The following is a 24,051-nucleotide window of genomic DNA, read 5'->3' on the forward strand; positions in this document are numbered from 1 at the left end:
GCCGACTGAATTCAAAGCAGGAGGAAAACAATCACAACTGTCTGCAGAAAATCTCACACTTCTATAGCAGTTTGGTTCTACAGCTGTTCTCATGCTGCTGCTTCCACAGCACATTGTGCAAGAAGCAGAGCATATCCAAATTTACTTGCACTTTCCTCGTGAAATGACACAAAACACCCCTTCTTCTGTGGCTTCTAACTGTGGAAGGGCACTGCTGCATCCAACTCAGAATTTGGATTCAGAGTTGTGGTTCAGTTTCATTTTTATGTGAGGCACGGAATAGTTCTGATATTTACTAAATCCTACTTTCCCCCTTGAAAATCCAACACAGGGATTATCTACATAGGTACACATTAGCTCACAGGCATTCCCTGGTTCCCACAGGGTAAACCCCCACTACACACACTGAAGTTTGACTTGACAGAAGTATTATGTTGCACCCAATAGAACAAGCTGCAACGTCTGCTTGGTTGTGTGTGTGGAGGGGCAACAGTTTCTCCAGTTTACAGATGGGCCCAAAATGGTTGGCAGCCCCTGATCTAATGGAACATATAAAATACGGCGACAGGAGTTAGCCACTTGCGCAGAATTCAAGACACAACAAAGGACGGCGGAACTAGTTTAAGAATATATCTGTCTGATATACCGTATTTTTCGCTCTATAACACGCACCAGACCATAACACGCACATAGTTTTTAGAGGAGGAAAACAAGAAAAAAAAAATTCTAAATGAAACAGTGGATGTATGATTTTTGTGGTTCATGCTGTGGCCACAGACATGTGATCTGACAGTGAGTTTGGAGTAGCCCAATGCAAAAATCCTGAGGATCCATGTGGATCCATGCTTTGTAACCACGTTTTTGCACCACTGCGACCCTAGGCAACAGTGGGTGCGTGGTTTTTTTGGTGCAGGTTGTAGCCATGGACATGCTATGTTATCTGATGGTGAATTTGGGGTGACCCAATGCAAAGATCCTGTGGATCCATGCTTATAAAAGTCCCTATTAAGGATAAAACAGACAGGATATACGAAGTATGATTTCTTTTTTATTTACGGTATTTCTTTTTTGGCCACCTCTGTCACTGCAACCTTTGCTCTGTGCTTGCACACTTTTGGGCAATAGGGCATGTAACACACTTTTTTTCATCTGCCAAGATGTAGAAAATCAATTTTATTGTCCCTATATAAAATGCCTAGTGAAGCAGAAGGGTATTACATCAGCCACTGTATTAAGGCTAAACGTTTGAAGAACAGCTCTCTATGGGGGGGGGGGGGGGACTAAATTCCATTTTCAATCAATTGTTATTGTGGCAGCAATTATCAGTGTATAGCGCACAATGAGGAAATGAACTTTAAAAAATATATAAAAAAAACATTCTCACGTTATACTTCTTCAAAGAAGAGTATTAGGCTTTTAATGAAGGGGAGAGGAGAGATGCTGTAATCCTCCTGGCTCAGGAGATTCTGATTTACCTGCCGCGTTAGAAAGTATAGATTAAGATATTTGATATACAGCATATAAATCCAGAGATTTCCATGTCTCACTCTGCAATCCAGCCTGCTGTTACTTACGAGCAGGGAAGCAGGGTTTCTCTTCCAAACAAGCATACTGTCTCCCTCCAGCAGTACATTGCTTGGAGAAGCTGTAATTTGGAGGGGGCCTGGGGGCAGGGCTCTCTGCTTTTGGAAAAGAAATGAGAAACCTACCATTGTAAAGCAAAAGTCCCCTCCACCAAACCCAAGCCAACCCTCTCTCTCTCTCTCTCCCACTCCCACTTGCGTGTTTTTCGGCTGCCTGCGAGTCCCTAGAGCACGGAGAGGAGGAGGTGGTGGGCTGGAGCCTGCACGGAAGGACTCGATCATTTCCTTAACCCTCTGCTTGCCAGGAGGGCAGGGGATTCCCTGCTCTTTGTTGAGTTTGAGCAAACGCAGCAACAGAAGCGGGTGGGCAGTAAGACCCTGAGGCAGAATGCAGGAAAGCAACAGCTTCCGCCTTCCCTCCGCCCGCCCGCCGCCCGATCTTATTTTTGCCTATTTTGCCCCTTAGCTCCGGAGAGTCAGATCCAGGGACCACACATTCGCTCAATAACACGCACAGACATTTCACCTTACTTTTTAGGAGAAAAAATCTGCGTGTTATAGAGCGAAATTTACGGTACATGAACATGAACCCATAATCCTAGTTGTGATCTGGAATTGCCATTCAAACAGAGTTGTGGAGAATAGCTTTGGCTATTCTTCTACAGTTCTTCATGTCAAATTGTTGTGAGCAGGGATTTTCAACCTGACGAATATGAAAGAAAAGAGAGAGGCTTCTTTGTGTTTATGAAGAGTTTGTTTGTCTCAGATTAGTTCTGTCCTATGTTATAAATCAAGCACTGCTAGGAGTTGTTTCTTTTTGTTTTGCAATGTATTTCTTATCAATAAAAACTTTGGTGTGGCGTGAGCACATTTTTATCCTGAAGGTGTGGCCCAGAGAAGAGTTTGAGAACCAGTGCCATAATACAAGTGACAGATCTGATTCTTTGGCTTGGGTTGCATGTCTCATTTATGTATAGTTCTTTGCTACTGTATATTGCTCATTTACATACAGTGGTACCTCAGGTTACATACGCTTCAGGTTACAGACTCCGCTAACCCAGAAATAGTACCTCGGGTTAAGAACATTGCTTCAGGATGAGAAGAGAAATCGTGCTCTGGCGGCGCGGCAGCAGCGGGAGGCCCCATTAGCTAAAGTGGTGCTTCAGGTTAAGAACAGTTTAAGGTTAAGAACTGACCTCCGGAACAAATTAAGCATGTAACCAGAGGTATCACTGTATATAAAATCAGTGAATGCATTTCAATGTATGCAACTTGAGAATGAGTAACATGAAATATCATTTTCCATATCCTGAGTGAAAAAAGCATTTGGGTTTTCAATAACTATGCCCAGCAAACTCCTTAAAGACTGCAACAATTTGGACAAATTTTAATTCTTAGATATTCTTTTAATGCATTTTTTATTACAGGCCAACACAGCTAGTTTTCCTTTTTGAATGACTTGGAGAGTATTGAATTCAGCCATTCAAAAACAGTATCCTAAACTGGAGGAAGAGGATTTTATAGCATAGGGAGATGGGGCTTTATTTTCTGAAGGTAATTCCCTTCCAGCCACTAGGAAAAGCTGCTTAATTTGACTTCAGTTTACTCTTTTTTAACCTAGTACACTACCTAAAATTAATCTCCAGCTCTGAAAATATAAAAATTACCACATTTCCCTATGTGTGTTTTGCTTAAAGCTACAGAACTGCTGGATTTTATATCTGTTAAAAAATTGGGAATTGGCCAATGTCTATTTGTCTATTTCTTCCTCTTAGGATCTCCAGGTGCAATCTAAAAACAGCAAAGCACCTAGAAGAACCTTATATGATAATACTGCTATCTTGTCCTACGCTTCAGCTAAAGACCAAAACCAATGTAAACTTTATGGTTTCAACGAAAAGGCAGCCTTCCTCCCCCAAAAATTTTCCTTAACACCTAAGCCTGATAAAGGGCTTTGAAGAACTCAAAAGTTTGATCACTAATTTGTGGCATTTTGCTGAGGTAATAAAGGTATTTCCCTACTATGATTTGTTTTTCTTATGGCCCAACACAGCTGCCTTTGCTTCTCTTCTTCCTGATAGTTTTTTTTAATCCCCCCAAAAGATATCTGTTTTTCAAAAATTTTGCTTTAACTGTAGTCCCCACCCTCTTCCTTTATTTATATTATATTATTTATAGTTATCGATAATTTTAAAAACCTTAATAAATTAGCAATAAGGAGGAGATACTTTTTTTTTTGCAAACATCTGTTGCCTATCATTAAGACACACACTTCCAGAGAGCAAAATGAGAGAGCAGTCAAGTTTGAAAGTCAACTGGCTACGCGTTATGTCAGGGGTAGGCAACCTAAGGCCCGTGGGCCAGATGTGGCCCAATCACCTTCTCAATTTGGCCCACGGATGGTCAGGGAATCAGCGGTGTGTTTTTTTACATGAGTAGAATGTGTCCTTTAAAAGAAAATGCATCTCTGGGTTATTTGTGGGGCCTGGCTGGTGTTTTTACATGAGTAGAATGTGTGCTTTTATTTAAAATGCATCTCTGGGTTATTTGTGGGGCACAGGAATTCATTCATTCCCCCCCTCCCATATGGTCCGGCTCACCACATGGTCTGAGGGACAGTGGACCGGCCCACGGCTGAAAAAGGTTGCTGACCCCTGCGTTAGGTACTCTCCTTTATGACTCTCAGGAAAACACTACTGAACTCTCCCGCTCCTTCTAGATATCTCAAGCAGTTTTGAGTTCAGCCAAATAAGAGGCGGACTGCTGTCTTTGCCCACAAAATACTCTTCTATACTTGCCTGTGCCTGGGAGAAGGTAGCTGACCCATTTCTTGCTCATTTCCCTTGGGATCCAAAGAAGAAGAAAGTAGGTCCGCTTTAAGGACAATGATGGGAAATTTAGTTCTCACCAGAAAATGCACAACAATCCGCCTTCTCCTCTGAATAAAATGAAAGGCCTGTAAGAATTTAAATAGACATTCCATTCATTCTGGGATCCCTAGGTGGAGAGCCAACCGAATGGGCCAGTTAAAAAAAGTGTTGCGGCTAAAAAAATAATCCCCCCCAAAAAAGAAGCAATTATTGGAGGAATGAGAGCAAAATCCATCCCTGAAATAGGTTTTAAGACAAGTGAGACCTTCTGCAACAAGAAGCTGCAGCCTGGAAGTAACAAACAGAAATGTATTCCATTAGGGGGAAATGTCTCACAAAAAATGTGTATATTAGACAGAACTGGATACCAAAAATAAAAATAAAAATGGGCATTTTAGGTGCGGGAGCATGCAATATCTAAACGTGCTTGGGTCTTGCTGACTTGCTGTTCCATGGGCAGAGGTGTCATAGTAACAAAGGTACCACTACAGCAGATAGAAATCTGAAATCCGGTATACAACATGGGTATAATGCAGTGCAAACTACTTTTTAATTCTCTTGCTTAGGGAAGTCTGTGGCATGGCAATGACTAGCACAAGTTGTGCCTTAGTTTGCTCAGAGGTTGTTGTGCTGCACAATCACCCATGAGCAAGGAAGGCATAGACAGGGCAGAAAGTTGGGGAATTCTCCGCTCCCATGCTCAAAGCAGCCTCTGATTGAGAGTGAGAGAGACTTTCAACAGTGAATCATCTCTGACTGGAATATTTCTATCTACGATCTTTTTAGACTTGTAAGGCAGTGGAAATACTGTTATATTGTTTATGTTTCACTGGTATCTACTACTTTCCCTTTCCCTTTTCAATTATTCAAGTTTTTATTACATCAGCAATTTTCAATTGGCCTTTTCTGAACCTTCCTAAAAGAAACGTATAATTCAATCCCTTATTAGCAAAGCTAATTATGTTGTTGATACCAAAATAATTTACATAGCTCTAAGAATTGAACATCCCCCTCCCAGAAAAAATGGCAGCCATTAAGCATTTTTTCTCAGTCATCAAAAAACCACAAAGGTATATAATAAGTTTTTAATTTCTCCACAATACAGAAGTTGGTCGAAGTCACTGAAGCTTCAATGCTACGGTCCCTGGGAGAAAGTCTCAGGGACACGGGATACCTTGGGTCCTACTTGTTAGGATATAGTTCCGTTCCACCTTAAAAGGGAACAAGCTGTTGTGTGTCACATGCCTGTTTACTTCCAGCTTCTTGCTGGGAACTTCCGTTTGTATGTAGCTTTTTTTCTGGCTGTTTTTCCTGGACATGGAGGAGAGCAGTCATGTTTTTCCTTTGTTCTGAACAACGTTGAATAAAGCTGTAAATATGCTCTCCTGTATGCATCTTTCGTCATGGAGACTCTGCTGAAAGGGTGTGCACGGGTCTTGGAATGTCTCTGAGGCTCGTGTCGCTAATTGATTGATGCTGTTCCCCAGGAGACCTGTGATCGTCCGGAGACAACTGGGGGCCTGCCTGATGCCTCCGTCTCCCTGGCAGTATCCCAACACTATTCTCTGACACTGGAGACAGAGCTATGAAAGTGAGAGCGATGCCGGGTCCCCACTCTGAGCCCAAACAACATCAGACCTCCGATGTCAGCATGGGGCATGTGGACAGGATGTTCAGGGACAGCTCTGGGGCAGTAGGGGGCATGTGGTGAAGGGCACTTATGCAGAGGCACCAGCTTCTCCGGAGGATTGGGGGCCCTAACGTGATGCCACGCAACGGCCTCTGAATATTGAGGGAGCCCACCCCCTTAAAAATATATATATATTGGGGACCGAAACGGCCTTGGTCCCTAGGAGTTGGTGTGCTTGCACTTATGGAAAGGAGCTAAATTTTCTGGGTTCCCCAGCATCCCGAAAGTAGGGAAAGACCAGCGGTTCTCAACCTGTGGGTCCCCAGATGTGGTTGGACTACAACTCCCATAATCCCTGAGCTCTGGCCTTGCTAGTTAGGGATGATGGGAGTTGTAGTCCAACAACATCTGGGGACCCACAGGTTGAGAACCGCTGATTTAGACCATCTGTGTGTGGAAGACTGCAAGATTAAAACACTATCATTTGCAGGAAGTCATCACATCAGTTCATTATAAGGCATGTTGGTGTGTACTAAGGGTGGGTGAGTCTGTCAATTTCTGTTTCTTTCCATCGCTCATTTTTTCCAGTCTTGAGTTCAGCTTTCCACATCAGTTTGCAATTTATTGATTTTTTTAAAAAAGGCCTCATGAAAATTCACCAGCATTTTCATGTGAATGTCTCCTAACAGGCACGTTTGTGTATGCAATTTTGCTTTATACACACATTTTGCAAAGCAAACTCTCCCTAACGTAGTGCATTTGATAGGCTCCCCCCCCTCCCAGCAATATTTGCATGTTCATGTACACTTTGAACCAAAATATTTATTTTGGGAGACATTTCTCACCTTCAGAATTGCACTGCGAAATTCCGAAAAGTGTGAATTTTCACACTTTTTGGTTTGCAGATTGTTTTGGAAAGTGAAAATTGGGTAGGTTTTGGAAAGTGAAAATTGGGTAGGTTTTAAATGTCAAGTGAATCAAACTGCTCCCCCATCCCTAGTATGTAGTAAGGGCATGTACAAGATTCAGCCTGGATACAATTTTGGCATACTTTCCAGCCACTTTCATTACTGCATCAAAAACCAGTCAGGCACAATCTTGCACCTGCTGTTTGTGTGGCATCTATGTGACTGTCTCATTATATGTCAAATGGGCAGGATTCAACCAGTGAGTTCTGCCAGTGAAAGCCGCACAAGGACATCCACTTGCGGGTGATGAAAGAACTCTAGGAACATTGTGCGGGGAGAGAACAGGGATTGTTCTGCCCGGCAAGCCAAAATTCTTGCCCTGACGTAACAATTGCCTCTGGGTGACGCTTAATTTCTCCCAGTGTTCTCCTGTGGCTACAATGGATGGGGTTGTCAAGAGAAGAGACCCTCACTTTGAGCTACAGTAAGATACAATATTCAGATATTAAGGGAACTGTGACCTACCAGTGACAATTTGTCTTATGCTATCTATATTCAATTCTTCAGTGAACATCAGTATGTTTAATCTACTTCTCTGGAATGCTACAAGCAAGAGAAAATCAAGTCTGCCATCCATTGTTGTATTCGATATCTCATAATCAAAGATATATGATCCCTGAAGATGGAAGTTCTATTCCAAGTTATGACATTTAAGCTATTAATAGGCCAATTCTCTATGAAACGGGGAACGTTCATTCGAAAGCCACTAATATTAGAGGCTATGACAATATCATGTGGATATAAACTTCTTATGCACTGCACAAATCATTGCTTCCATTTGTTCATGTCAAGGTATCTGAGCTGAACTACCGACATAGTGGTAACATTTATGCATGCCTTCTCCTCGGGAATTGGTAAATCTTGCTTCCTCTCCACATGCCGTTGTTCATTACAGTGGTACCTCAGGCTACAGATGCTTCAGGTTACAGACTGCACTAACCCAGAAATAGTACCTTGGGTTAAAAACTTTGCTTCAGGATGAGAACAGAAATCGTGCAGTGGCGGCAAGAGGCCCCATTAGCTAGAGTGGTGCTTCAGGTTAAGAACAGTTTCAGGTTAAGAACGGACCTCCGGAATGAATTAACTTCTTAACCCGAGGTACCACTGTAGTGAACACAGCCCTTTTGTCCCCTTTGGTACGTATCCCTTTGGGAGCAGCCAGCAGAGAGCGCTGTTTGCACACACCTCGCCTCCTGGCACTAGCATCTTAAGAGGGGGAGAAGCAAAGCGGCAGGGAGGTTGGTGCTGTGTGGATGCACCAAAAGCAGTGCTGGACTGCCTCCACCATAGCGCCCGCATATGCCTGACTTTCTCACCACCTGGCCCTCACCTTCCAGGTATGCCCCATTGTTGGCAGTATTGGGAAGTGTGTTGCATACTGTCAGCCCTCCCCACAAGCTGACCCTGATCCCGTTTATTTTGCATTAATGGAATATGGGCCCATGGTGCTGCACAATTGCTCTCTGTTTCATCGATGTCGTTGTGACTTAGTATATTGCACTCTTCCAGGTTCCCCATACTCCTGGATGATGATGATGATGATAATAATAATAATAATAATAATAATAATAATAATACTAAAAATATATTCAGTGTACCTGAAGGATTATCTCCACCCCCATCATTCTGCCCGGATGCTGAGGTCAGTGCTGAGGGCCTTCTGGCGGTTCCCTCACTGCAAGAAGCAAAGCTACAGGGAACCAGGCAGAGGGCCTTCTTGGTAGTGGTGCCCGCCCTGTGGAACGCCCTCCCATCAGATGTCAAGGAAATAAACAACTATCTGACTTTTAGATGACATTGAAGGCAGCCCTGTTTAGGGAAGTGTGTGACATTTTGATGTATTTTTAATCTTTGTTGGAAGCCAACCAGAGCGGCTGGGGAAGCCCAGCCAGATGGGCGGGGGTACAAATAATAAATCATATTCTTATTCTTATTCTGATTTCTATTATTATTATTATTATTATTATTATTATTATTATTATTATTATTAGCTGCCCATCTGACTGGGTTGCCTCAGCTACTCTTGGTGGCTTTAATGCTCAAGTAGGACTGCTGAAAGTACTCTAAGGAAAGGTAACAGGTACCCTTTTCTTCAACAGGAAGTGAACCATATAAAGAGCATAGCGCAAGATGATCCTTATGAGCTCCGCTGAATGCCCCCAGTCAGCATGGTTTGAAGTATCTCACATTCATGGATAATTCAGAATGCTGAAGTGATCCAATCCCCAACGTTAATGCCATCTCAGAATGCCCTTTGTCTTGAGCCTATCCAGGGAACCATCATCCCCCAGTGCAGAAAATACATGACCGTATTATGTCACCCAAAATAATAACGGTGGTAAATATAAGGCTACAATATTTTCCATGGAACGTGGGGGTGTGCACCACAAGATTTGGTTCGGCATTTTGGAAAACAGCCGGCATCAATCTGAAGGGCTATGTACATTGGTTGGTTTGCCTCAAGGTCCATCCGAATCGGTTTCATTTTCCCCCTTCCCCCCATTTCGTTACTGGAAAAACAAAACAACCCTTTATCCCTTCTGGCAGAAGTAGATGGTATTTGCAAGCATGCTAACCCCTACAGAGTGGATAAAGTCTGCCAAATGACAAATAGATGCAGGGAAGTTCTGCCAGGTACCTTAAAAAAAAGTTTTCATTTTAGCAGATACTTCTCTGCAACCTTTTTTTTGACATCTGGATTGCTAAGGCGCCCCAGGGACTCTGTTTTTTTTGCTACCTCATACAGTTCCTACTTTGCCTCTGACAAGCCCAACATTCCTTTGAGGTACTCCACTTTGGCTCAGGATTTAAATCTCATTGTCAGGTGGTGGTGTGGTTGCTCGAGAGCAAACAGGCAATACCCCAACCCGTCTTTTCCAGACTTAATTGTCTGTACAAACTATCTTACAGTGCAGAGCGTCTCAAGTCCATGTCTGCTCAGTCACTAGCAGAATCTGGGAGTGGGCAGTCCTTACCTTCCCCAGCATAACAGTCATGTGACCCCCATCCTTCTCCTCCTCTCTCTGCGCGCAAACCTACTGCACAATGTGGGCACTGGCAAAGGGGGACTTGCCTCCCCTCCCCTTTGCTCAGGCTCGGTGTTGAGGCTCTCCCTAGCATCTTCTAATCCCTGCGCCCCTTCCCCACTGGAGGCAGGGCTTCCCTCCTCGCCAGAGGAAGAACTGCTTCTCAAGATCTTCGGAGGCTCCCTGTAACACAACTGCCCTTCCACCTCTTGCCTCTGAGCTGATGGCAGTTCCCTGACACTCATGCACACCTCTATATACAGTACTAGCTAACTCATAAAGTACACTAGAGACACGATACAATTGAAGAGTACAATTCCTTACTCCTGAGCATTTTTAAGCTTCAGGGTTTCAGATGGATATATTTCAGTATGCGTGTACCTCTCCCACTGAAAATAAATGGGGCCTAAAGTGCTTATGTTTCCTTGGATCATGTGCAATATTACCATTATTACTACAGTATTTACTCATATGCTCTAGTGTAATTGCTCCATAACTTCTCTTCACAGTATTCGGTCCTCAACAGCTGTGTTCTGCTACATCCTGTGTGTGAGCCTACACCATAGAGATAGAGAAAGAAAGAGACATGGCAAAAACGTATAGGACAAGTACAAATATATGCTGGAAATGCAAAGAAAAAGAAGGTACCTTTTATCATATGTTGTGGACTTGTAAGGTAATAAAAGCTTTCTGGGAGATGATATATAATGAAATGAAAAAAATGTTTAAAATAACCTTTGTTAAAAAAAAAACCCATAAGTTTTCTTATTAGGAATTATAGGTACTGACATTCCAAAGGATCAGAAAAGACTTTTTATGTATGGAACAACAGCCGCCTGGATGTTACTAGCCCAGAGATGGAAAGAAGACAAGGTCTCTACCAGAGAGGAATGGCAAACCAATCTGTTGGACTATGCTGAAATGGCAAAACTTGAAAACTCAGAAACCAAGAGGACAAAAACTTTATTAAAAAATGGGAAAAATTTACAAATTATTTAGGAGACCACTATAAGCGGATTGGCAGGATTTTGATTTCACTTGTAGTGTAACAAATACCATGGACAATATGGATTGAAGTTAGTGTATTGAAGAATATGCAGTTGTAAATCTTCTAAATAGGACCCCATGGAAGGGGTGGAGGGAAGTCTTGAGATTCAGAGGAATCTCTGTAGATGGACATATATTTGGATTTTTATAACTTTGTACTTGTAAAACCAAATAAAAATGATTTCCAAAGAGAGGGAGAGAGAGAAAGAGAAAGAGAAAGAGAAAGAGAAAGAGAAAGAGAAAGAGAAAGAGAGAGAAGGCTAGATATATTACATTCCCTACTCCACTGTATTTGGGCGTCTTTAATCTGGACAGTTTATGACTGATTCAGACATCTTGGTCTTGTGCATGTGGGAATTACTGCAGTGTCCTCAGGATTCTACAGTAGGGCTATCACATTATCTACCACGTCAGATCCTTCAGAGTTTTTGTATATTGCTTTTTCGATCATTTAAGGAAATTGGCAACAGGCCAGAACAAACCCTCTTCAAACAGGGGCAAGAAGTCCTGTGAGGGATTCCCAGAGGCTCCATGTAGAGAGGCGGGTACAATTTGTCACATAGAGAAATATATGTGTAGTTAAACAGAAAGTAGCTGTAGCCACATACTGATTTGTATGAATCAGCTAACACTGGCAGGCTTTCCACCCACCCACCCATTTGGTGGCCAGTAGAAGACCAGCTTAACCAGTAGAAGAAAGTGGAGGGACACCTCAGATCAATCCAGTGCCCCTCACCCAGCCCAGCAGAAGGGGGTCTGGATTGCAGTCTAAGTCTTTCTCCATAAAGTAGGCCACTATATCAAATCACTATTTCAGCTGGCCTTTCCTTTCCTTTCTTCAGTTCCACTATATTCGTTGAGGAAATTAGGGCCCCCAAATGAAGAGGGCATTATTCAGGATTCCCTTTACACAATTTTCTGGGGTGCCCCTTCCCGGCAAAGTCATCCCTCGCCATGGTCAGTCATATCCTAATGCTCCCTAGGCAAAACTACCATTACGTACTCCATGTGTGACAGCTCTTAAAAAGTGTTCAGAAACTCCAGCTACCACTGGAGTATATGAAAGCATATTAAAGGTCACTTTCTTCCATATATGCCCCCATGTGCCCTTGCTCTGGATGCCACTGCCAAAAAAAGTTCAGCAGATGTGCACTTATAACAGAAACCTCTTGGTAGTGCAGCCAGCATTGTTGAACACCCTCCCCAGAGAGGTCTGCCATTTTCAGGCTCTTCAGAAAGCCTTTATAATGTATTTTATGCATACAAATTCTTTTTATTGGGATTGCAATGTTTTTCTTTTCATTTTAAATCATTGCTTTATCACTGATAAAGAAAAAAAATCAGGATACAAATTATTTAAAAATATAACATTAGGAGAACCAAAGATAGATATAATTTTATTATTATACTTGGCTTAAAAACAACAACCCAATCTCTTACTTATTACAAAGTGGTTTGCCCTTTTCACTGCCACCGCATATAGCAATGAAGTATACAGTAATAATAGATGCATCCAGTGCTTTTTTCCCTAATAAAATGTTTAGGGCTGCTCTCATTTTCCAACCCATATTGAAATACTGCCCCTCAATGAGGCCAAACTTAGATTCACAAAATGTTTAGGGGTATGTGTACCCCTGCGTCCCCTCAGAAAAAAAGCACTGGATGTATTAATGCAAATATGTTAGAGGGGAAACCACTACGGCAGTTTCATAAAAGCAAGATCACTCAGTCTATTGTAAGACAAATTTAGAAGCTATTAGGTCTGACATTATAATTCATGGGAAGCAAAAAGAAGAGGCAGAAATGTGGTGATTGTCATATATGACATGAATGGTAGCTAAGATATTTGATGCTCAGAATATCAACTTGCTTAGCTCAGTTTGTAAACATTTCCTAAGAAAAGCAGGAAGTGAATTCCTGAAGACAGTGCTCAGGAGTGTCATGCTGCAATCCTATAAATACTGGGTTGGAGCCATGTTTCATCATGCTTAGGACAGACCCACTGAAATCAATGGAATCAATTATCTCAATCAGTATACTCTAGCCATGATGAGAAGTCAGGGTGCAACCTACTTACCTGGGAATAAGTCCCACAGAACTCAATAGGACACCTGTATAGACATGTACTGGTCTGCGGACAGTAGTATACAAATGACCAAATATTTAACAAACAATTTTACATTAATAATACGTGTTCTTAAACCAGTGAAGTTGTTCTGAAAACGATTCACCCAAGAAACTCACAAGAAATGTGGAAATTAAAACTAGGGGCACTCACCATTATTCCAGTAAGCAAGCAGACTCCTTTCCCACAGTACGTGTTAGGTACCATATCACCATATCCAATGGAGAGAAAAGTTATTGAAATCAACCACATTGCTCCAAGGAAGTTGCTAGTAACATCCTGTTGGTCATGATACCTGAAAAAGAAAATTATAATCTCTTTAACCACAAATTCTTCAACGGTGCTTTTGTTTTTTGGCTTTGATAAGAACTTTGGCAGCTCGTTCCGTCTCAAGAATAGCTTTGTTACTTGAAACATATGCTTAAGATGCATGCTTTGTCCCCTATGGGGCTCCCCACAAATACATACATGAAGCAGCATATACAGTACATATATATGGGTTGTTGCTATCAACGTGGACAACACTGATCTCCTCTTAGAGGAGAAAAGCACTTGGGTCTTGAGTTCAACGTACAATCAAAAATTGAAAATTTTACTGATAATCCTTTCCATCTATTCTTATTCTTATCATTGTCATTATCTTCTTCATTATCTTGCTTTTCTGCTCTCCCAGGCACCGAGAACAGGTTATACGTGAGAATATACAATAAATATTTGATTTTATTGATTTAGAAAATTTCAAAACTACTTAACATTAAAAACTATCCAAGTAGCATACAGTTGAACAGGTGTTGGGAACAGGAGTAGGTTGAATCAGGAACTGCTCCACCCTTCACAAGCCAGTTGGGCAGGTGAGCGAACCAATCATAGGATATCAGATGATTTAAATTTACTTGCTGTAGCTGTGAAGGCAGAATTTGGAGCACCCTCTGAGTGCATTCCTGATTCTTCCTTTCCACCTTGAATTCAGTGCCTTTTGAATTGGCACCTCTTTTGGTCACTATGCAGGGCAACAGAAAAAGTCACTGAATTCAACAAGCACCAAATTGAAGAATTGACAAGAAAGAAAGGACCAGGAACATACAGGTAGGCAAATCTCAATTTTAGTTTCCCTTAATTTCTCATTTTTCCCTGTCTTAAGTTTAATTTTACACTCCAGTTTGCATTTTTTAAAATAATAATAATAATAAAATTTTATTTATATCCCGTGCGGTGGCGGCAAGAGGCCGTTAGCCGGGCTCAGAACGGCTAACAACAGTAAAAATAGCACAGTTTACATAAAATCACAGTCAATTAATTTAAATACATTCTAAAATCAGTTCAGAATCAAATTAATGGCAACCATTGGGCTAAAGTTCTATGAAGATTACAGAAGGAGAGAGGGGGTCAGACTGTGCCTTGGCCAAAGGCCTGGTGGAACAGCTCTGTCTTGCAGGCCCTGCAGAAAGATGTCAAGTCCCGCAGGCCCCTAGTCTCTTGTGACAGAGCGTTTTACCAGATCAGGGCCATGGCCAAAAAAGCCCTGGCTCTGGCTGAGGCCAGCCTAACCTCTCTGTGGCCTGGGATCTCCAAGATGTTTTTATTTGAAGACCATAAGGTCCTCTGTGGGACATACCAGGAGAGGCGGTCCCGTAGCTTCGAGGGTCCTAGGCCGTCATATAGGGCTTTAAAAGTTAAAGCCAGCACCTTAAACCTGATCCTGTACTCCATTCATCAGCTCTCTAATGCGAATTTCTCTTAATATAGACATTTGTGTTTGCAGTTTTCTTAATATACCGTAATTTTCGCTCCAAAACACGCACTTTTTTGCTCCTAGAAAGTAAGGGAAAATGCCTGTGCGTGTTAAGGAGCGAATGCACTCGACTGGATCCATGGCTGCCGTCAGTCAAGCAAAGCCGCTTGCAGGGCTTTGCACTGCTCTAGCTTTGCTTGCTTTACAGCCAGGAGGAGGGGGAGGAGCCGAGGAGGGAGGGAGGGAGGGAAGGAGAGCCATGGCAGCAAAGCGGGCAGCAGCCGCTTACACGCGAGGAGGGACAGACGGGAGCCATAGGGAGCCGGAAAAGCGCCGCGTAGCCAGCAACAGCTGCTGCAGCCTCAGCTAGCAACGCTCTCTAAACGGAGCAATGAGGCTGCAGAGGGACGGCAGGGCACAGGAGGGCTCTGAGCCAAGAGCGCAGTGAAAACCAGTAAAAAAGTTTTTAAAAAGGCTGCTGGGGACAGGAGGGCACGGGATGAGGGAGAGAGGGAAATTACGATTCTCCCAGCGTCTCAGCTGATCCGCTGAGCAGGACTTGGGTTGCAGGGGATTCGCCATTAGCTGCGTAAAGCAGCAAAGAGGGAGAGAAGGAGCAAAGTGGGAGAGGAAAGGAGCTGCTTACACTGCTGTAAGTGGCTGCTGTCTGGTTGGCTCCTTTAAAGCAACAGTGCTCTTTCCCTCCCCCCTCCCCTCTCAGCTCGCCGAAAAGCTCCTTTTCCACACACCCCACTCGAGCTCCTTCTCCCCTTAAATCCCTCTCCTGCATCATTAGCCACATCCTTTTCCACACACCCCACGCATGTTCCTTCTCCCCTTAAATCCCTCTCCTGCATCATTAGCCACATCCTTCTCTAACACCCCATGCGTGTTCCTTCTCCCCTTAAATCCCTCTCCTGCATCATTAGCCACATCCTTCTCTACACACCCCATGCGTGTTCCTTCTCCCCTTAAATCCCTCTCCTGCATCATTAGCCACATCCTTCTCTACACACCCCACGCGTGTTCCTTCTCCCCTTTAACCGCTTGCCTGCATCATTAGCCACATCCTTCTCTACACACCCCACGCATGCTCCTTGTCCCTTGAATGCTTTTCCTTCCCTCCCTACTTAAAACGTGGTTACAAAGCACGGATCCACATGGATCCTCAGGATTTTTGCACTGGGTCACCCCAGGTTCACCATCAGATCACATAAAATGTCCATGGCTACAGCCTGCACCAAAAAAATCACGCACCCACTGTTTCATGGGGCTGCAATGGCGCAAAAACGTGGTTACAAAGCATGGATCCACATGGATCCTCAGGATTTTTGCATTGGGCTACCCCAAACTCACCGTCAGATCACGTTTGTGGCCACAGCATGAACCACAAAAATCATACATCCACTGTTTTGTTTAGAATATTTTTTTCTTGCTTTCCTCCTCTAAAAACTACGTGCGTGTTATAGTCAGGTGCGTGTTATAGAGCGAAAAATACGGTACTCTTGGTTGCAAAGCAATTTCCCCTAATACATTTTGCATGTCGTTTTTACAAATGTATGCATTTTAATGCACAGTTCACCCTAGCAGTAAATGCATTTTTTAATATTCATTAGTTGTCTGGACAATTCAACTGCAAAATCAGAAGTGTGGATTTTGAAGAATGGCTGTGTTTTGGTTCTCATATTGTTTTGGAAACTGCAAATTAGATAGATTCGCCTTTAAATGTGAATTGGATCAAATCTATTCCCCAGCCCTACTTATATAGTGCACCCCCAGTTCTTCCTTTGGAATGTGGCACCATGGCTTCCCAAGTCCAGCACCTGATGCCAAATGATGACATGGGATGGCCAAATGGGATTGTTTTTCTCAAAACTATCTCATAGGCCAAATGGAGAGGCCTGGTGGGTCTAATTAGGCCTGGAGGATCCCCACTACTGAACTAAAACATAATGTAACAACATATGAAACCATTAAACATAAGAACACAACAGAAAATAAAAAAAGAAAACAGCGAAATACAGTAAAGGTAGAGAATCCAGTTAAGTCCAGTAAAATTTGACTATCAGGTACAGTACTCATCTTGCTTCAGGCCAAGGAAGCAGGCGTTTGTCTGCAGACAGCTTTCTGGATCATGTGGCCAGCATAACTAAACCGATTCTGGTGCAACAGGGCACTGTGATGAGTGCCAGAGTGCACGGAAATGCCGTATACCTTTCCACCACAGTGGTACCTATTTATCTACTGGTGTGTTTTCGAACTGCTAGGTTGGCAAGAGCTGGAACAGAGCAACGGGAGCTCACCCCTTCGTGTGGACTCGAGCTGCCAACCTTCTGATTGGCAAGCCCAAGAGGCTCAGTGGTTTAGACCACAGTGCCACCCGCTCCCTAGTGAAACACTTCTGAAATGACATTGAATTCCACCTGACACATTTTCAGGAGGCACCTAAAACAGATTACCTTGAGACTTGCAGAGGGAAAGGTATTCTAGATTACAGGGCCACCCACAGAAAATGCCTCTTTCTGGGTCATTGCCCCATACCACTCTGATGGGTGCAGTGCCATAATAATAAACCCTAACATATCCAAAACACAGATCTATTATCAGTATCACAATAAGCCACCAATTAAATCCAAGTTAAAAGCATAAAAGCCCAGGAATTAAAAGAAAACAAGCTGTAGAAGACAAAGTTCAGATAGGTTAGGGGAATTAAAGAAGAATATATGCACATACTGTAGCTATTACTGGTATCACCAATTCAGACATTGCTAATCACAACAATGCTTTGCAGTGCTATGCTATATTTTAACAGCAGAATTAACCGAAGCAGTTACACAAGTTTCGCTTGGGAGAAGAATCTTAATTATCAATGTCCTTCAGATGACTTTCCCACCATGTATGTATCCCTATTTAGTAACACACTGCTCTGTGGTGCTGATCAAATGTTTTCTCAGTTTTTAGCTGTAAGGCAAGGCAGTACCAGAAAAAATCCAGTGTGAATGGTATTATACAGCTGTGATTTAACAGAACTTAATTTACTGTATTAGTAGTCTCATTTTTCTTTGGCAAAGCTATTAGGTTCATAAAAAACAATTCTAAAGCCACTGACTTGCAAGCAATACCCCTGGTGTCATGAAAAGGATCCCTTAAGGACTGCTGCAACAGACATCCTGATCTTATAATCACAGATTCAACAGGGCACAGACTGACTTGCAGCAATGTAGCTGTTTCTGCATCATGGGGAAATTAAGTGTAGAGCAGGTCAGTCTTGTCATGCAATTTGCTGATCAACCTCAGTCTGGAATGTGCAATAAAAAAATATAAGATACATGAGCAAAAAAAGCCTCTGTAGTAGGTGGTCTTCAGAAATAATTTTCCTGTAGTCCTACACTGTTTCATTCATTCATGTTTTATTTGCAAGCCACTTTTCCACACACAAAAAAATCATTCTCAAAGTGGCTTACAAGCAAGAAAACAATACATTCCTAAACCAAACACTGCAAAAATAATTTCATAGTAACACAGCAAAACAACACAATGGCAAACATAACAACATGCAAATAACAAACAATTCAGAACTATAAAAATAAAAAGATTACATATACAGCATCCAGTAACAAAATAGCAGGGGTTTTTTTACAGTTTCACCTTGGTCCTACCAAAAACTTCACAATTCCTTTCATAATTCTTTTGCATCACAACCAGCTATGTGCTAGGCAGTCCGGCTTCCAAGTTCTTTCAAATTGGAGCCTCAAGTGACCCTAGCAAATACATTATGGGATGACCTACAATGGTTCTCTGGAGCCAAGGACATTCTGCCAAAAAGCTGGTCATCCTTTTTCCCCAGTCATTGTCTCTGGATTCTAGAAATGATGGCGCAGCATCACATAGCATCTTTTCTCAGAGTTCTTTGAAGCTCATGTTTCCAAGCATTGACAACCAAGCTGCTATCAAGTAGGGATTGTGGGGGGATTGTGTTTGGTTCACATTCAATGGTGAAGTTCACTTTCTGGAATAATATGAGAACAAAACACACAGCCACCCTTCAAAATTCGCACTTAACTGAATTTTGCAATGAAGTTTCCCAACCAATGTTTACAAAACTGTAAAATTGTGTGTGTTAGCCACAACTGCATACAAAAGGAGACATCCACACAAAAATGCTGAAATAATTTTATGAGGATTTTAAAGAAAATCTACCTATCATTGCAGAAATGTGGAGAACTAAATTTTAGATTGGAAAAATTAGAAACTGCGAGAACCAAAATTAACAGATCTTTCCATCCCTACTGCTGAACATGTCAAAGCTCAAGGTGGGGCTTTAGATTGTGAATCAAAAAGAAATGTTTGGACAACCTTGTACATTGCTGTAAATAAGGAGGGGGGAAAACCTGTCTCAAAGTCACTCAACTTTCTTTCACTCACACCACCTAAAGTGTTTTGGTGGAAGAAGTGAACTGGATAGAATATTAATTTGGGAATATAAATTAATTTCAGATGAATTTATTTAGAGGAATGGGGTAATGAAGAATGGGGAGGTAAATTAGTTGAAGGGGCATTTATTTGGAGTAGAATCTGGATAGAAAATCAACTGGAGGTAAATTAACTAAAGATGAATTGACGGTGTGTGCTGGGCAGGTTTATCAATTTGGGGTGGGGTGCAAATAAATCAACATATTTTGAGGCATGCGCCGGATGGATACTTGAAGTAAATTTATCGAAGGAGTAACTGTAGATGAGAAATTAATTGGTTTACTTTCTGTGAAAGGGGTGTTCTGCTGCAGCAGAGAAACGTGGAATCAAACAAATAGTTTTATGTTGTGGGTTCAGATCCCATCACTGTCTTGTACAGTGGTACCTCGCAAGACGAATGCCTCGCAAGACGGAAAACTCGCTCCCTCCCTCCTGCCCGCGGCGGGCAGACAACTTTTAGGCCGGTAGGAGTTTTGACTACCGCGGCGACAGCAGCAGCAGCAGCAAGACGGCGCCGACTGTAGTGCAAAGGGTCGGAGCAAGGCGAGCTGAACCGATCCCGGGGGCTCAGGCAGCAACCTCTGCCCCGCCTCCCCCCACGCCCGCCTCTCCCTCCCTCCCTCCCTCCCTAGCACCCCCCTTTTTTGAGGTTTTTGAAGACTTTGGTGATTTTTGAAGCTTTTCCAAAACTTTCCCGACACCGTGCTTCGCAAGACGAAAAAACTCGCAAGATGAAAAAACTCGCGGAACGAATTAATTTCGTCTTGCGAGGCACCACTGTACCCAGTTTCCTGGTCAAGTTATTTATCTCTCACCCTATCTTTTTTACACACACACACACACACACACACTACTTAATTTTGCTTTCAACCACTCTGTTACCATCTTGGGTGATGGACAATATACAAATTTCTTAATAATAATAAAGAAATGTGTGGCATGAACTGTAATCTGCCCACTTCCTCAAGCTTTCTGCTTGGTATGTAGGTGATTTGCTGCTTTTCAAATGTAGCACAGCTGTAGTCTTGATTACATTGATCTATGGAGCTTGGTATCATGTGGGATGATGGTATTGTTTAATACAGTGGAATATCTAAAAACATATGCAACAGCTGTGTATAGTCCACCTCCTGACCCACCAGCTCCACTGGCTGGCGTTTGACCAGCTGGGTACCAGCTCCTGACCTGTCAGGCTCTCCCTCTTCACTGCCAGCTTTCCTGTAGGTATAGCTTGGCAGAGTGGGCAGATCTTGTAGCATGCCAACAATAGTCTTTGGACTTCTACTGTTTGGTTTATTGCCATACCTAAAGTGAAAAATGCTAAACCTCACTATTTGGACATTATGTTGGCTACATTCATCTGTTGCTGTAGCTTATCCCTTTTGGTTTATTAGCACACATGAAGTGAAAAGTTTTACCTTCGCACTGGATGATAGAAAGAAAGATTTTTGCAAAAGAGAAATGTCAGCGTTCTGAAGACAAAGACATAGCAAAGCACTGGAAAGAAAAACAACCATATGAAATGCTTCTCCTAGGGATTTAAATTCCTATGTACGTATTTTGCATGCATATTACTATAGTTGCATGAACAGACTTCCGTCTCCTGCCCTGAACAATTCCTGAGAATTCACATTATCTAAGCTTAAGTTAGGGTGCACTGTGCATCTTTTGAATACAGAGGAAGGCTACTGACTCGAAAACGGAGAAGAGGAAAATGGAGACATGGCATCTTTCATCATTGCAAGCTTTATGCAAATGCAAACACAGATGAGACAACAGGTTTCATTCAAAGTGCCTACTGTTAAGCTTTAATAGTTAATGAAATGTTATGACAGCTGCAGAGACAGGCTTGGCTTTTATATCCTCTACTGGATCTTCAGAAACACAACACAAAGGCAGGTGTCTGTGTGTGTGTGTGTGTGAAATTTACAACAGGAAACACCGTAAAGCAAGCTAGGGGCCTGAAGTTGGTAGATCAGCAAGTAATGTCAATGTGGGTCATGCAACAGAGATGAGGAGTTAGCAAAATATGACTCATTTGTAGTGATTTGTTCTGCTGCAAATCCTCCCAATTAGCACCACAAAAACATAGAATCATAGAAATGTAAAGTTGGAAGCGACCCAAAGGGGTCACCTAGTCCAAGCCCCTGAAATGCAGAAATCTTTTTGCCCAACACAGGGCTTGAACCCACAACCCTGAGATTAAGAGTCTCATGCTCCATCGACTGAGCTATGTGGGTAGACCTTGTACCATATCTGGTAAACACATACGTATTGGGTTTAAATACTACTACATCGCAACAGGTGGGAATTCAAGGGCAAAGGACAGCTCAAATAAACAAGCACTTCAAATATATTTTACACAGGAGAAAAACCACACAGTGAATAAAAAGAAGCTTTTAGAAAGAAACTCATGTAACATTGTACTTAACTCCACTCAGGGATACTGATTGCATTAAATAATAGTGTGGAACCTCTAACCCACAGGCAAGCCATGGCTACCTAGCCCACACTTGACATATGATGTCAAATGTCAAGCAGGTAAAAACATGGATCAGTGGAAAGCTGGATCTACAGATATCACAAATCAGCAGACTGGCAGCAAGTGCAGAGTAAAATGCCTTTGTAAGCACCATCAATCAGCTGATTGTTGGCACTTGCAAAGCCTTGTTCCTTTGCCCAGGCAGTTTGAACCACGTAGGCAAAGGAAAATGGATTACTTGACAACATTGTGACATCAGGTGGTTTTCAAGTGGGAAGCCCCACTCACCTACTGAACATGGCTCATGGGGGAATTAAGGAACCAGCATACTGGATTATTCAAATTCCCCATCCCTGCATTAAACTATGTGTGACAATGTTTTCGATTTGTGGTAATCATCTGACAAAATAAATTAATTAAAGAAGCAAAATACATTGTTTGAAGCATGGCAGATGAGCATAAAATAGTTATATGATCTAAGGCTGCATATACAGTGGTACCTCGAGTTACAAATGCCTCAGGTTACAAATGCTTCAGGTTACAAACTCCACTAACCTGGAAGAGTTGCCTCGAGTTGAGAACTTTGCTCCAGGATGAGAACGGAAATCGTGTGCTGGCGGCGCGGCGGCAGCAAGACGCCCCATTAGTGAAAGCATGTCTCTAGTTAAGAACGGTTTCAGGTTAAGAAAGGACCTCCGGAACGAGTTAAGTTCGTGACTAGAGGTACCACTGAACTGTACACTATACATTAAAAGCACATTGCCTCTCCCCCCCCCCCCCAAGAATCCTGGGAGTTGTAATTTGTTAAGGGTGCTGGGATTTGTAGCTCTACGTGGGGTAAGCTGTAGTTCCCAGGATTCCTTAGGGGAAGCAATGTGCTTTAAATACAATGTATGTACACAGCATTAATTAACAATGCTTTGCATTTTAAAAGTTGAGCACATTAACTCTTGACTAATGATGTTTTTTGTGAAAATTTTCCATTTTGTAACCTATTATCTATATTTTTAGAGGCTGGATTAGTACAGCTGGACTAAATAAACTAACCATTTGTTAAGTGTAGTCTACTCCCTTATTATGTTTGAAAGAAAGTACCAAATTACTGGCAGCTGACAATTCTGGCATAAATTGGTCCAAAAATCACCACGCACACTGCCCAAACCTCGTTCACAACCTGCAGGAAGACATCAACCACCAATTTGTGCTTGTGTTTCCCAGACACATTTGTTTGGCTGTTGATGAAGACAGATGACTCAGCCAGATAATTCTCAACTTTACAACGGAGCATTATATAATTTGTGGAATCTAACACTAGCACTTTTGCATTGCCACATCTCTTATCAGGAAAGTATTCTGGAATGATACAACACGGCATTCAAAATTGTAAGAATGAAAAGCAGAAATATCCATCTACCAATGATACACTTTAATAGGATTTGAACTTTGCAATAGCCCAAGAAGGAGAAACTTCTGCAGGACTCTTCAAGCAAAGAGGCACTGAGTTTTCCAAGAAGGTGAAAGTACAATGTGCACTGGCAGCAGATTATATTCTGGAGGAACTGCTCATGTTAAGCATGAATACCAGCAGGCCAAAAAACTATTCACTAGTAACTGAAATGTTCCTGCTCATTCTCACACTATGCCGCTGACTTTGGCAGGGAAAGAATCACTCATAAAAGTTGTTATTTATATTTTTTAAGGCAATAGTCCAGATTCCTTTACTATCCGAGGTCCATAGTACAAATTGTAATTGTGGAGTCCTCCTTTCCCTTAATATGGCTCAAATGCACATTATGACTCCCAACTTTATTACTTTTTTGCTTGCAATTGTGTCTGTGGTGAGTGATACATCCCACTTTAATGGTTACAATAGCTGCCTGTTATCTGATCACAATTGCTACCCATCATTCCTCCTTGACAGCTGTTTCACATTCATCTTAATGCCAACAAGTAAAAAAAAAAGAATTAAACTTTGCTTCTAAGCTTATCTGCTGCTTCATGCGGAGCTGCCTGCCTCAATTTAGCCTGATCCACACTGATAATCTCATGAATACAGTTCACGATCCAGCACTTTGCTTTCTTAAATGGTAATGGGTAAAGGGACCCCTGACCATT

General features: G+C 42.3%; 1 protein-coding gene across 3 annotated transcripts in view; it reads right to left on the minus strand.

The window, feature by feature from the left end:
• Positions 1-24,051, minus strand: part of KCNN2 (potassium calcium-activated channel subfamily N member 2) — a 105,552-nt gene that overhangs the window by 13,768 nt on the left and 67,733 nt on the right. For all 3 annotated transcript variants that reach the window (XM_028748584.2, XM_028748583.2, XM_028748585.2), the window contains one exon: positions 13,403-13,544. In XM_028748584.2, the coding sequence (XP_028604417.2) occupies positions 13,403-13,544 (142 nt within the window). The remainder of the gene's footprint in view (positions 1-13,402; positions 13,545-24,051) is intronic.

This window comes from Podarcis muralis, chromosome 11 (genome assembly GCF_964188315.1).
Source record: "Podarcis muralis chromosome 11, rPodMur119.hap1.1, whole genome shotgun sequence".
Lineage (NCBI taxonomy): Eukaryota > Metazoa > Chordata > Lepidosauria > Squamata > Lacertidae > Podarcis > Podarcis muralis.